General features: G+C 40.1%; 1 protein-coding gene across 1 annotated transcript; it reads left to right on the top strand.

Moving 5' to 3' along the window:
- The first annotated feature begins 464 nt into the window (after window positions 1-464).
- SPIC (Spi-C transcription factor) lies at window positions 465-7,340 on the top strand. Its single transcript, XM_040062811.2, has 4 exons — window positions 465-572; window positions 2,161-2,273; window positions 3,137-3,245; window positions 6,846-7,340. Exons 1-4 carry the CDS (start codon window positions 467-469, stop codon window positions 7,271-7,273), a joined length of 756 nt encoding a protein of 251 aa, XP_039918745.1. The 5' UTR covers window positions 465-466; the 3' UTR covers window positions 7,274-7,340.
- The last annotated feature ends 6,108 nt before the right edge of the window (window positions 7,341-13,448 follow it).

The raw sequence follows: 13,448 nt of genomic DNA, 5'->3' as shown, positions 1-13,448 counted from the left end.
GAAAATCCACACTTGGTTTCCTGTAGTGGCATAGTGTAACATTTTCTCTGCATAGCTGCTTCAGAAATTATGTGTAATTATTTTTGTCATATCAATGTTATTGAAAGATAACTCTGGCTTCATAAACAATGTTTCACTAGTGATAGAAACATCTCTGTATTACAGACTATAAGACTCTCCACCGGCAGTTACACCCTTTATGTAAACTTCTTTTGCAAATTAAGGAAATGAACCTTGAAACATTTGACCGAGTGAGTTGAGTTACGTTGCCCGTGTGAATTGTCTCACTGACCTTGAAGGAGTGAGAACTTTCTCATAATAGTAAAATATTATGGCAATGCCTTGGTGTCTACCAAAAATCTGTTCCAGGAGGATGTGTATTCTATACCATCACTTTTTATTTGGGGTGGACTGCTTGACAGTGTTGAAAGAAACAGCCTGGTCTTTTCTGGGTCTTGACAAAAGTATGTTCTTGCAGAGCTTTCCTGACCACGATGTGCTGGGCCAGGCTTTTGAAGACGCTCTGGAAGTGCTGCAGCAGCACTCTGACAGAGGAATGCAGTGTTCACCAGGTAACAAACACCCTTATTCTACTTCATTTCCCAGCTCCTATTTTCACAGGGAAGCACCTCTTGAAATGTATAGGTGGGAGAGTAATTCCCCAGAATTGGATTAATGGGATGTTTTGTGAGGTTGAAAAGGAGGAAAAATTCCTTGGAGGGTTTCCACACCTCCATGAGTACTGACCAGTGTGGTGAGTATCTTCCAACAGCACAGGGAAGCTGTTGGACTGGCCTTATTTACCCTCCCCCCAGCACCAGCCCAGGTGCATTGAGCTCACTTTTCCCATAATAGAGGATATGTGACTGTTGTGTAACAGCCTTTCCCCAGTTTTAATATTTTAACTTCAAAATGCCCTTCTGCTGTGCCATGAATCCCAATGCAAAAGGTAAAAAAGATCAGCGAGTGAAATTAATTCCCTCATTTAACTTTTTTGCACATTAATATATAAATTTTAAATATTTTTATGCAGGAATGATGTTTTGAGTCTGGATAATTAATATGATATTTCTTTTCTTGGCTTCAAACGTTGTATACTTTACAAAACCTAAAATGCAAGAAAGCTGTAAATTGTTCCAGTTCTCACAAGGTTTTGGTAATTAAATTACTATAAAATTTAAAATTTGTGTTTGGTGTTTTTACACTGTAAGCAGAAATGCAAGGAAAGGAAAATAGGAGCCTACATTACATGACCTCTAAGCCCAGAACAAAATACCTGCAGTCTTCTGGTGAAATGCCTTTCATACGAGGAATTTTATTTACATGTTATCTATTATAAAATGAAATGTAAATAAGACCAGTAGGGCTGTATCTTTAGCTGTTGTTAACAAATTTTTTGCTCCACTGCACTGGTAATTTACACATGCTGGAGGATTCACTATATATAATTACTTGCAATTTTCTTCCTTATATATGTTCTGAAGGCTGATGGAGTTATTAAACCCTTGCAATGCAGTGTTTAGTCTGTCACCCACATTTCCACTTGCAATAGCTGTACCCATACCCTTTAATATCTTCTTCTGCCCACCTGCAGTGGGTAATTTTTTCAAATGTCTTTAGTCTGGTGTTCTCCTCCACTTTCAAGCATCACAAGTTCTTCTGTGTCATTCTTTCAAGCACTGCAGATGTTCTGACACTTCTTTACTTCATTTACCATTGGAGACTCTGACTTGCATTGTACTAATGGCCTGCAGAACTGCCTAACAGTCCTTTTTCCTTTCTAGGTGTATTATTGGAATCTATCTTCATCCAATTCACTTTGTCTGGTGGCCTGTATGGCCCTCTGTTACCCAGTAACCAAGCCATTTCATGATGTTATGAAATATCTGTCATTTTATCTTTAAAAAATTGCTTTTCATTGTGAGAGCTAATGAAGCCAGCCCAAGGGCGTGGTCAGCAGCAGCAGTACAGATTTTGCTGGGTAACCTGCTGATGTGGAACATCTTGGCTCTGGACACTGTTATCTGGAAAGCAGCCACAGGATAAATGCTTTTTGACAGGCCCGGCACCATGTCAAATTATTTTCTATTGTGGTTTTCTTTTTTCCTTCTTCTCTCTTTTTAATTTACTTGGTTCTTGCTCCCTCCTCCTAATTCCCAGGTTATAAAAACTGCCTGACTGTGATCAATCATCACCACCACCTCCGAACAAGTCCCAGTTACTGTGCAGCACCATCTGTGGAGGAGCAAGGGTACAGCTGGAGAAACGTGATTGTGAGTGAACTCATTTCTTATAATAGTCAGACATAACTGGAAAACTGATTGCTCATTTGGGATTTCTGATTTGGTCTGGCCAGGCACGATTCAGATGAAGCTGCCTTGGTAAATATTTGTGAAATATGATTAATAATATCTTTTTATGAGTCAGCAGTTTGTTTCTGATGTTATTCTGTGGTTAATCACGCAACGTGACAACTAACAGCTAGGAAATTAGTTATAGGAAAAAAGGCTTCTTTTTATTACCTGGGAACAGACAGAGAACAACTTCCAACCCTGACGTAGCTTCTTCCACTGTGAAAAGGAATCATTTGTTCTAAAAGCTCTGGAAGAATCAGCATTATCTGAGCACAGCTTCAGCCATTAGAGTCCATATGCATTCTTAAAAGCACTGGGAGTGTGGTTTCTAGGAGTGATGGAAAATGAATATTGCAGGGGAGATAATTTCAGGGAAAGAGATCCCACAAAAGCCCATTTTCAACCAGCAGGTTAGCAACAACACAGCATGGGACCTATAGGGTATGTAGGGGCTGCTGTCCAGGCAGCCCTTGGTTTTTTCCCTGCTCTCAAAGTTGCTCCTGCCCTGGTTCCAGCAGAAGGGTTGAAGGTCCAGAGTGAGGCAGTTACGCTGTTTTCCTTCTCAGCTTCTCCTCTGGTGGGCAGCTCTTGCCCCTGGACATGAATTAGTGCTGCTTGTTACTGGTACACTACGCTGATTACTTCATGGCTGAGAAAAGTCTTCCGTGGGTGAGGTGATGAAAAGTTGCATTTTGAAGGCTTCAGGCAATTAATTACCACAAGTTTCTTTTTTTTGGAGAATGTACTCTATTATTAACTTTTTGTTGTCTTAATTCTTGAAGAACAGTGCAGCAGATTTTTATGCAGATGAGACTGTCTACAATACCCTGCAGAATACTCCAGAAAGTCAAGGGATGCATGCTGCTGCTGGCCAGCTAAAAGCAGGGAAAGGTCTGTAAAAAGATCATATCTTGATGTGTAATTTATATTATTAAAACAAACAAACAAACAAACAAAACAAAACAACTCTTGGCAAAGCATGCTTTCTCCTTTTCCTATTTTCTTTTTTTTTTTAACTTTCAACAGGAAAAATGATGTATTTACTGGTGACTAGGATACAACTGCTAGTGTTAAATTTCCATCTGCTAAGTCTTATAAGATGTGATAAATCTATTATTAAATTATTCCATCCTTTAGTATGTGGAAAACAAAACTTCACTTCACTTAGGATGAAGTCTAATGCAGAGAAGTAAATCTAGCTATCAATAACATCCTTATCCATATACACAACTCATTTTATTTCATGTGGCCCAACAAGCAGTGATTTCCTTCAAGCTTTTTTACATACATGTATATTTTTGCACACCCCATTTTATGCCTTTTTTTAGTTTCGTTTTCAAATCATCTTTCAGCTTTTGTCACTTCCAGTGTGCACTTTTATGGATGTTTCTCTGCTCCTTCTGGTTGACTTTACTTGAATTGATATCTATTTTGCAAAGGATTCATCGTGTGACATTGTCATTGCAGTGTTTCATTTTTTAATTGCATTCATTATTTGGGTTTTTAGCAGGGAGGGTCTCAGCATCCTTTCTATGACTGCTGGATGAGATTTTCACCGCTTCAACTGTGAGCTGTTGTGCCTGCTTTTGACCATGAGATCTTTTTAAGTAGCTTCCTGATTTAGCTGCTTTTTCGAATTCCCCTTTTCTCAGCTTTAACCACATGGTGTCAGTTTTTGGTGTTGCCTCTGCCCATTGACGCTGAGCACTGTGGTCTCTGTTGCTTAATAGCTGCTACTACTACTGCTACTATTGCTACTACTACTGCTATTGCTACCATAGACTCTTTGGGACGGTGGGAAAAGTAGCCTCTCTTTCTCAGTTTTCTACATCAGATATCTGAAATTCACCATTGCAAATGGAAACCTTTCAAATGCAGAAATGTTGCTTTTCCAGGTCTTATCCAGTGTTGCATTGGGGAATTTTACATGTCAGTATCTGATTTGACCTTCAGTTATTACTGCTCTGTTAAACTTTTCCTGTTTCCTATTTCTTTTACACTATCATCAATTTTTTTTTTTTTTTTTTTTAGAAGACAGCCTGCGCTTATTTGCAGTGACTAACTATTCTTATGAGGTTATTTTATGTCCTCTTACAGATTTCTTTGTGTCCATAGTGATATTCCTGCCAGAAACTGTGATTTGGGGGACTATTTCCACTATACTAAATCAATTTAATCCTAGTTTGTTTTTGAGACATAAGAGGTTTTCTGAACACTAGCAAGTAGCATGGCTTTTTAGGAATAGATCTGTAGATGAAACCATCAGCACTGAGGGCCCAAGTCCTGTGAGTGTTCCACAAAATTTTATTTAGGGCGATCTCTAGGCTAGTCACAAGTTCTGAAGATTACACTGACTTAGATATGCTTTTGGAAAGCATCTTTTGAGATAAGTTTCCTCTGAAAAGAGTCCAGTTCATTCACAGTAAAACCATTCCATGATCTGAACTAATGCTCAGTGGAGTGGAGGCAGTGAAGAGAGGTTCTTCAGAACTGAATGATATGCATTTTCCCTGAGACAATTAGGTGGCTTCAGGACAATTCAGCGCTGAAATCTAATGCAGATGCTCTGAAACACCTTCTGAAGGAACCTGCTTATCTCCAATCACCACATAAGAAACCTGCAGGTTCTTAGCTGCTAACACAGACTGATGTTAGGGCCTGGAAATGAACATCACTGTCTTATGCAATGAGATACAGTACAAAGATCTGTTAACGGATCCAATCTCAAAGTAGTGTGTAGAACTTTGGGGATAACAGCTGGGCTCTGAAAACACAGCTGTATAAACACGTAAGAGCAAAAAAGCCCTCTCCGACAAAGGCATCAGGTAATGGTGATGTGTCTATAAATAAAAACTTGTGCAGAAATGACCGCTGAACTAAGAGGCCAAACAGCACTAAGTCAGGTGCTGCTGCAGACACAGCTTACACTATCCTTTTCCAGCAGAAATTTAGTCCACAGTAGTCTGTGGATTTTCCCCTGGTCTTGTTTATTCTACCATCAGTTTGAAGGATAATTCAGGTTGGAGGGGACATAAGGAGGTCACCTACTAAGAAGTGCCTACTGTGACAAGGCAGTGTCCTTCACGGGTTTCCTTTTAAGCTTCTTAGTAATCTATATGTATTTCTAGTAGAATATGTACTTCCAGTCACAGGCCAATTTTATTTAGATAATGAAACTTTATTAATTTTTTGGAAAGTACCTCTGATTTCAGCCTCTTCTTCTTCCCAGTCCAACTGTTACTTCTGTCCTCTTTCCTTATCACCAAACACAGAGTTACTGTCATCCCTGACAGATGTCTTGGCTTGACCTCAGTGTTCCGTAGCAACTGTGACTTTTCCCATGTCCCTAGTTTAAAATAGCCACACAAGACAAGACTTTATGAATTTTAGGTGCAGCTGCTTATTTCCACTTTGGTTAAAGTGGAAGACGTTCTTCTGCATAGATTCTCTCTTCTGCAAAATGTTCCTCTTTGTCTGATAATCTTAAATTCTTCCTCCTTGTAGTAGCTTCTTGACACCCACTTGGCTTTTGGAAGGAGACTAGAAATGCTTCGTAGAGGAGAATCCACAAGATATAATCAAAACTAAACAAGCCTCACTAGGAAACTGAAGTTTGAGAGCTGAGCCTGTGGAGAGAAGCACTTAGTTAACTGGCAAATATTTCAGTGTTAAGCTTGCTTTATTCTGCATGGGAATGCAAGCTGACACTGCTGCAGATTTTTTTAAATATCACAGCGTACCAGAAGATCTAGCTCCTTTTTGACTATATGAAGTTTCTGGTTAAAAACTAACCTGCCTTTCCTGCTCATGCGCTTGCTCTTTCTTATGTCAGAGACTACCTTGCATCCCCAAAACGTTCCTGAAACAAATCTGACAAAACTGAGCTGTCTCAAAATCTCTGAATATTGAATAAACAGAGAAACCATTTATTCAAAAACATTCAGATTGGCTGTCCAGAACCTCTTTCCTGCCCTGTCTGAGGATAAGTAATTTCCTACTGTGAGTTCCTTGAGTGTGCATCTGCACAGCATGTATCTGAAGACTGATGCTTCTGGGACCTACCACACAGTGAAGTCACCAGATATTTATCATGATCCTCACATAACCTGCTCTTGAAACTCAAATGACCAAGTCCCTCTCTGTCACCACAGATCTGCCTACCCTTCAGAACTAGAGCATGGTGCTGATAATGTCAAGGTTGTGGATTTGATCCATTGATGAGCCGTTCACTTAAGAGTTGGACTTGAAGATCCTTCTGGGTCCCTTCCCACTCAAACTATCGTGTAACTCTGTGTTGCTCATATCTCTGTGATCCCATTTGCTGTTGCTGGTCTTCCACTGAACTGTTTATACTGATATTTTAATTTGGGACAGTGTACTAGGTACAGCTATCCTTTTGCCTGTAAGACCCTTTTCAGGAAAAAGATAACGGCTCATCTTTAAAACAATCATGAGTTCTGTTCTGACCTTTTGTGATTTATTTCTTTATAGGTAGAAAAAAGCTTCGGCTATTTGAATACCTCCATGAGTCTCTGTATGATCCTGCTATGGCAAACTGCATCCAGTGGGTGGATAAGCCAAATGGTGTCTTCCAGTTTGTCTCCAAAAACAAGGAGAAACTTGCAGAACTGTGGGGAGAAAGAAAGGGAAACCGCAAGATCATGACCTATCAGAAAATGGCCAGAGCACTGAGGAATTACGGAAGAACAGGTGAAATCATTAAGATCCGTAGGAAGCTGACATACCAGTTCAGTGCTGTTGTTTTGAAGAGACTCTCTCCATCTTATTTCTTGGGAAAAGAAACAATTTATCATCCCTACATTCAGTCTAATCAAGAATATCAGTGCGCAGATGACTGGACCAGTTACAATAATTACATGTACAACAATGGTTATGCATTGCAGCATGCTAACAGCTAGACTTACCTGTGGCATAAACAGGCCTTTGTTATCCAGCAATACTTTCCAGCACAGAAACTCTTCTCTCTACATAGCTTTTCCTTTAAGATATCATGCAAACACATAAAGAAGGAAGTTTAAAAAATTATATTGGCCTAGTTTTCTTCCTTTTGAAGTTTGTGATATATAGTCATTGCCTGCTGAATAAAACCAGCAGCTGTGGAACACATTCTATTCTCCATTATGCTAATCAAAGGAATTACTATCGTTTCAAGCTGGTATATTCAAGAATAAGACCTGTTAGTGGACATCAAAGATCCCTTTGTGACAACACTCACTGGAAGTTTTATGCATATTTCCAATCAGAATTTAGATGATATTGTACCATGCTTGCTGCTTCCCTAAACTAGAAAGGGAAGAGATTTGCCAACTACATGAAGCTGCTGTCTGGTTTTTTTTTCACCGATATTCTTTATAAAAGACATTTTCTGAGTGAATGCCTGGCTGAATAAGAGTCCACATGAGGGTGCACCTGTTGACCAAGTTGCTAATCCTTAATCACTTAAATTAACACATCTTAGCACAAATCCTGACATGTAGTATTAGGTTTGCCAGGTGCACATTTTACTGTTGGCAATGGTTTCGTTGGGATCATGAGAGAGTTAGTAAAGGATTGTGCTTTTGATTAATTTTTCATTAAGTTTTGTACAGTTCTTCTTCTACTAATATGAAGAGCTACACTTTTATCCAGTAGTTCTTTACTGACCTAAAAAACATCGCTTTGCCATTTATTTTAGGAGTTATAACTTTATAAATAAAATTTCACTTCTCCAGCTCTTTTTCTAAATGGGAATGTAGCTGAAAGGCTCAGTAATTTTACACTCTATTCCTAGGGAAGAAAAACTAAATTTAGGCAAAAAGAGAGTAGTGGCCCCTTAGGTCAGGATAATACCTATAAATCTACTCTTTTTACTTCTGTTACCTGATCAACTTGTATCTTCATATGAGTTATCTTTTGAGCTGAAATATTTCCATTCAATTGTGTTCAGTTCCAAGTTCTGCATTTTGCAGTGTGTAGGCCTCAATATTAATAAAACCAAAAATATTTTCTGTGGAGAGATATAAATACTGGCCTGATATGTTTGATGAAACTCATTGACTTTGATAACTGCCCCTTGCTCGGACTCCTGTTTACTTGTACAGAGCTGCAATTTTATGTAGTAGACACAATGAAACGCAGTCTGCTTAAGCAAAATTCAAGGTTTAGGGTTGATACTTTGGTAAGGTGGAAGACGTTTGCTCTTAAAAATATGAAGCACATTAAATAGCACAAAAAAGAGACCCGGGCTTCAAGTCGAGGGGGTTGGACCTCTGTGAAATGAGCTCTGCCTCTTCGGCATGGGCGGTGGCTCTGGACCCACAAGATGGCATCAGTGGACAGCTTTTCACACCAGGCGGTGACACTTACAGGCCTCCAGGTCATTTGTTCTCCCAATGTCCCTTTAAATTTTTTTTCCTTGCCCACCATGTGTAGTTTTTTTCATCTTCGTGCACAGCACTGCTGCAGATATGGCAGAAGCAACACTTTGGAAATCACTGATTGTCCAGTTCCAGCTGCGGCAGATCCAGAAAGTGTTGTGACACGGTGTGACACGAGACCCATGAACTAAAGCAGGTACATTATGCCAGCAGATCACGGCTCTGTACTGACTACTCTGAAACTCAGTGTCTTCTCCAAAGTAAATCTGACTCAGCCAGTATGGCTGAGGGTGATGAATGAGGAAGATAAAAAGCTGATCTTTCTGATTTAGACTTCAGGATTCCTGCAAGCAGAAATTACGTCAAGAGCCTTACAGACTCTGTGAAGGAGGCAGAACTAGAGCACTTCAGCAGCATATTTTATCCACCCCATCTTGCCTGGTCTATGCAGTACTTACATATTTGTGTGCTGTTCAGTAGACCAAAAGCAGGTGAGATTCTTAGCTTCCACATCAAAAATTATTTGATTTCATTTATAGTTTGGCTTGAGTTTTACTCCAATGAAAGTTTTTCACTTTGGTAGAACTTTGAGCACCCATCCAGCAGCTGCCTCCACCTTGTCAGACACCAGATGTACATTCTGGTGGCAGATGGGTCAGACTGCCCTGCCATCCCACGTGCAGATGGAGGCTGTCTCATGGAGAACATTGGGTTACCAATCCACACTACCTACAAGCTGAGACCATCACAGACCTGCATATGTGGGTTTACCATTAGTGCACTGCTTAGGGAGTGTAAAAAGAATGGAAAATACTACAAATAGCATTTAGCGCTTTTTTTTTTTTTCTTCCTTTTTTTTTTTTTTTTCTTCCCCCCCCCAAGAAACTGCCCCATGGAGTGTTGAAACACCCTGAGTGCCACATGTAAACAAAACTATGTATTCTTCTTCTTTTTTTTTTTTTTTTTTTTAATTTTTTTGTTTGTTTGTTTGTTTGGTTTGGTTTTTTGTTTAGTGAGAGCTTCCCCTTCATTCTTGGTAACATCTAAACAACCAGGTTAATTGCCTAATAGATGATTGACTGCAAACAGTCACTGGTATATTGAGGTAACACTGAAGTGCAAACTAGCTGTTCAGGCTATTTGCTAGTTATGTTCCATTAATGACAATTTTCCTAGTTTCCAAACTTTCTTTTATGAAGAAGGTCAAGGCAAAAGCCCACATTGTATTTTAGAATTTTTTTGGACAATGATCAGTTTTCCTTTCATTCTATATTTCAGACTGAAATATTTCCTGTACTATTCCATTAAACATTGTGGCTAAGGTCTCATATATATTACAGAAGACCTGGCAAACTGAATAGCGAGTGCCCCATGTAAAGTCCCTTGTTGATAGTGACAGCAGAGGGCGTTTGCCGAGAGGCAGCGTTTTCTTGGGTTTCTTAGGTCCGGCAGAGTGCAAATGACCCTTCACTTCGCTTCACATCCACCTGTGTGAGGACCTCTGCTGAAATCTACTGCCGTTTTAGATCTTATTTCACCCAGCTCTAAGCTGTCTTAACTGCTGACTTGCTGTGAATTTCATGTGGCATAATTTGGACCAAAAACTGGCAGCAGTACCCTTGGACTCAACCTTGGTTTATAAATGTGCGCCAAGCAGCAGCACAGTGCCTATCTTGTGATATTGTCCTGTCTTTTCTTGCATCACCTTCACCTTCACTGGTAGATTTCAAAGGGCTCTGTAAAAATCCCAACATCAACCATGGTATCTGCAGGTGGAGCAGGGCCTCCATGAGGCATGGTCAGATGACGATGGATCAATGGCAGGTGAGGAGAATTCCAGCATCCAGAGCTTGTTCTGCAGGCGACAGTCAGGCCTGCCATGTGCTGATCCAGTTTCCTGCTGTTTCTGAGGCATCAAAAGAACGAAGTAAAACAATTAACAGACTCCAATCCATGCATTGAAAATGCCCAAAAGAGAAGCGAGCAGTGCCCCACTGACTCATGCAGAACACCTGGAGGCAGCACAGGCTTTTTGTGTGACTCAAGAGTTCATGTGAGATTTGAAACCTGGGCTCATAGAATCATAGAATTGTTGGAAAAGAACTTCTAGATCACCGAGTCCAACTCAGCACTGCCACATCCACCACAAAACCTTGTCCCTAAGCAACGCATCCAAACATCTTTTAAATACCTCCAGAGATGGTGGCTCAACCAATTTCCTGGGCAGCCTGGTCCAGTGCTTGGCAACCCTGTCAGTGAATAAATATTTCCTAATATCCAGTCTAAACATTCTCTGGAACAGCTCCAGGTAATTTCCTCTTGTCCTATGGACACCTTTTTGCCTGAGCAGAGCATTTCTTTTGCTTTTTTCCAGTGGAGGAAGTTACATCTATTTATGAAAGTTGGGAACTTCAGGACAGGCACTTTTGATGCTGGGCATACATTTTAAAATACAACTCTCCCAAGGCAATCCAGCGCCTAAGAGGAGGCACCAGCCACCTTGTTAGGAAGTCACACGTTGAACAGTCAGTGTTGATACAATGGATTATAAGGTGAATTACAGTGCAACCAGGCTGTATTAGCAAGATGCCATCAAACTGCACGCAGAGTGTAAACTGATGGACGGAAAAGTAAATTCCTTATTTGACATTCCAGAAACACATAACCTGAGCCAAGAGTTCAAGAATCACAATGAAACAAAAAAGACAGACAGCTGCTTGTTTGTCAGGATATCTCTGTGTAGATTTAGAGGCTTTAATTACATATGGGAAATATTAATAACAGTTCAAAGTGGAATGTAGCTAATCATTACGGTAAGATCTCCAAGCAGAGTGATGGTGGAGCCATGCAAGATTTTCTTTCAGAGGAAATGAAAACTCAGCAAATCTATTTAGAGTACTAGCAGTGTGTAGAAGTCCGAGGATCTAGGTTGACTTTTCTGTCTCATTAGAGTAGAAAAATTCAATCAGTTAGAAGACACAAATCTTTATACATCTGGCTAACCTTTCTAGTCATCCTGAGATCCAGAAAACTCAGGGGATGTTTTAAAACCCATGAGAAATAATAATAATAGTAATAGTAATAGTAATAATTTAATTAGGTAGTTTGTCTTCTAGTTTTTAAGCTTTTAAATTTTATGTTTCCAATCTGTGCCCAGCAATTTTGAGGCTCACACTCTTAGAAAAGGAACCAATGGCTGGCAGAGCTGAGATTGTTGGAAAAGTAGCACATTTGAGGAGATGAAGAATACTGAGGAGAACTCCATCGACAAGCATCAACATGCTTCATAATGAGGCAAACTCATCCACTAGAAGTGGTTATTGACTTGCAGAGAGGGATGAAGGAATTGATTCTTCAGGGTTTTGTTTGGTGTATGGGAAACATTTAATTCTCTCTCTGATGTCTGTGCAAAAAAAAGTCACTTCTTACATTGCTCTATTCTACAGAGCTGAACCATTTGCCAAATTTTAAATTTAAACCCCTGTTGTTACATCAGTATTTTTCTTCTTGTGTGAGTTCTTATTCCTTGTGGTTGTCTGAGAAATCCACATTTCTCTGGATTAAGCATTACACAAGTATATAGCCAGTGGTCAAAGTGGCAGGAACTCTTTATCTGGACTAAGAAAAGAAATGTTTTAATGAAACAGCTCTGCAGGATTTGGACTGTTGCAGGCTGCAAGTAACCGGAAGCATAAGTCTTTCTGATTTCTGTATTGATTTCTCTCAGATACCGCATGCTTTAATTTCCAGTGTATCTGTCAGTTTGATTTCTTCTCCTGTTTTGGAGTCCCCGGGTAGCTGTAATTCAGCCCTTGGCCAGCTCTCTGGCATGGCGAAGACAGCAGCACACAATCAATGGCAGACTTGCTCCTATTAATCTTGTTCAGTAAGGGCCTGATTCTCCTCCTGAAAAGGGCAAGAGGACAGCTCACACCATCTTCAGAGTAGGCAGGAGTGTGTCCCAAGCACTAATGGCTTCAGCAGCAGGTGTTCCAGGGTACCCACATTAATCTTCCCCTTTGCTAAGATTTAGACTTTTGCCACCCTCTACTTGGCTGAAGTCAAATGTCCATGAAACCTGACCCTCCAGCATAAGGTGTGAAAGGTGTTGCCACCTGCCATAAACCTCTCCATTCATTTTAATTGCAAGGAAAAATAACAACCATTTCACTTGAAAAAAATGATGCCTTTAAAAATGTTTAAAATTACCTTAAGCTCTTATAATAATGATCTTTTAATGAGACTGGAAGGAAGAAGAACTAATCTACTATGAGGAAGGTGAATTTCTTACTTCCCAGTGGCAAAGCTCTGCCACTCTTATGTTTTTATGCTTCCAGATACAGATGTTTTAGGTGTGGGTTAGAGAAATGACTCATCAGCCTGAGACTTGGGCCAGAACATTTTGGAAGCAGAGGAGCCCTCATTTGAGAGTCACAGTCTGCCAAGGCCATGAATGCCTGAGCTGGGACTGGACATGAACATGTGCCTTCATCCTACTGTGTCATAGTTAATTTTTCAACAGCAGCTGTTAAAAGATATTCAGAGGCCTGGAATGCAGTCGTACTTCCTGGGAAGGTAGATTAAGCTTCAGTCCTACAGGGATTTCCATCTGTAAGTCTTAGTTTTGTATGGTGGAAAATTCATGTAAGTCCTTCTAGGCACAGGCTTGTACAGAGGAGACCCACTGGCTAAATGCAGTCCAGCTGATCAGGAGCTC

Source organism: Hirundo rustica, chromosome 4, assembly GCF_015227805.2.
Source record: "Hirundo rustica isolate bHirRus1 chromosome 4, bHirRus1.pri.v3, whole genome shotgun sequence".
NCBI classification, from domain to species: domain Eukaryota; kingdom Metazoa; phylum Chordata; class Aves; order Passeriformes; family Hirundinidae; genus Hirundo; species Hirundo rustica.
This window is presented reverse-complemented; position numbering and strand designations above follow the sequence as displayed.

Bases quoted from the DNA above. Each gene is read 5' to 3' on its own strand.
- SPIC (XM_040062811.2), top strand. From the start codon at position 467: ATGTTCTTGCAGAGCTTTCCTGACCACGATGTGCTGGGCCAGGCTTTT. The intron at 573-2,160 runs GTAACAAACACC...CCTAATTCCCAG, and splicing joins AGGAATGCAGTGTTCACCAG to GTTATAAAAACTGCCTGACT. The intron at 2,274-3,136 runs GTGAGTGAACTC...TAATTCTTGAAG, and splicing joins ACAGCTGGAGAAACGTGATT to AACAGTGCAGCAGATTTTTA.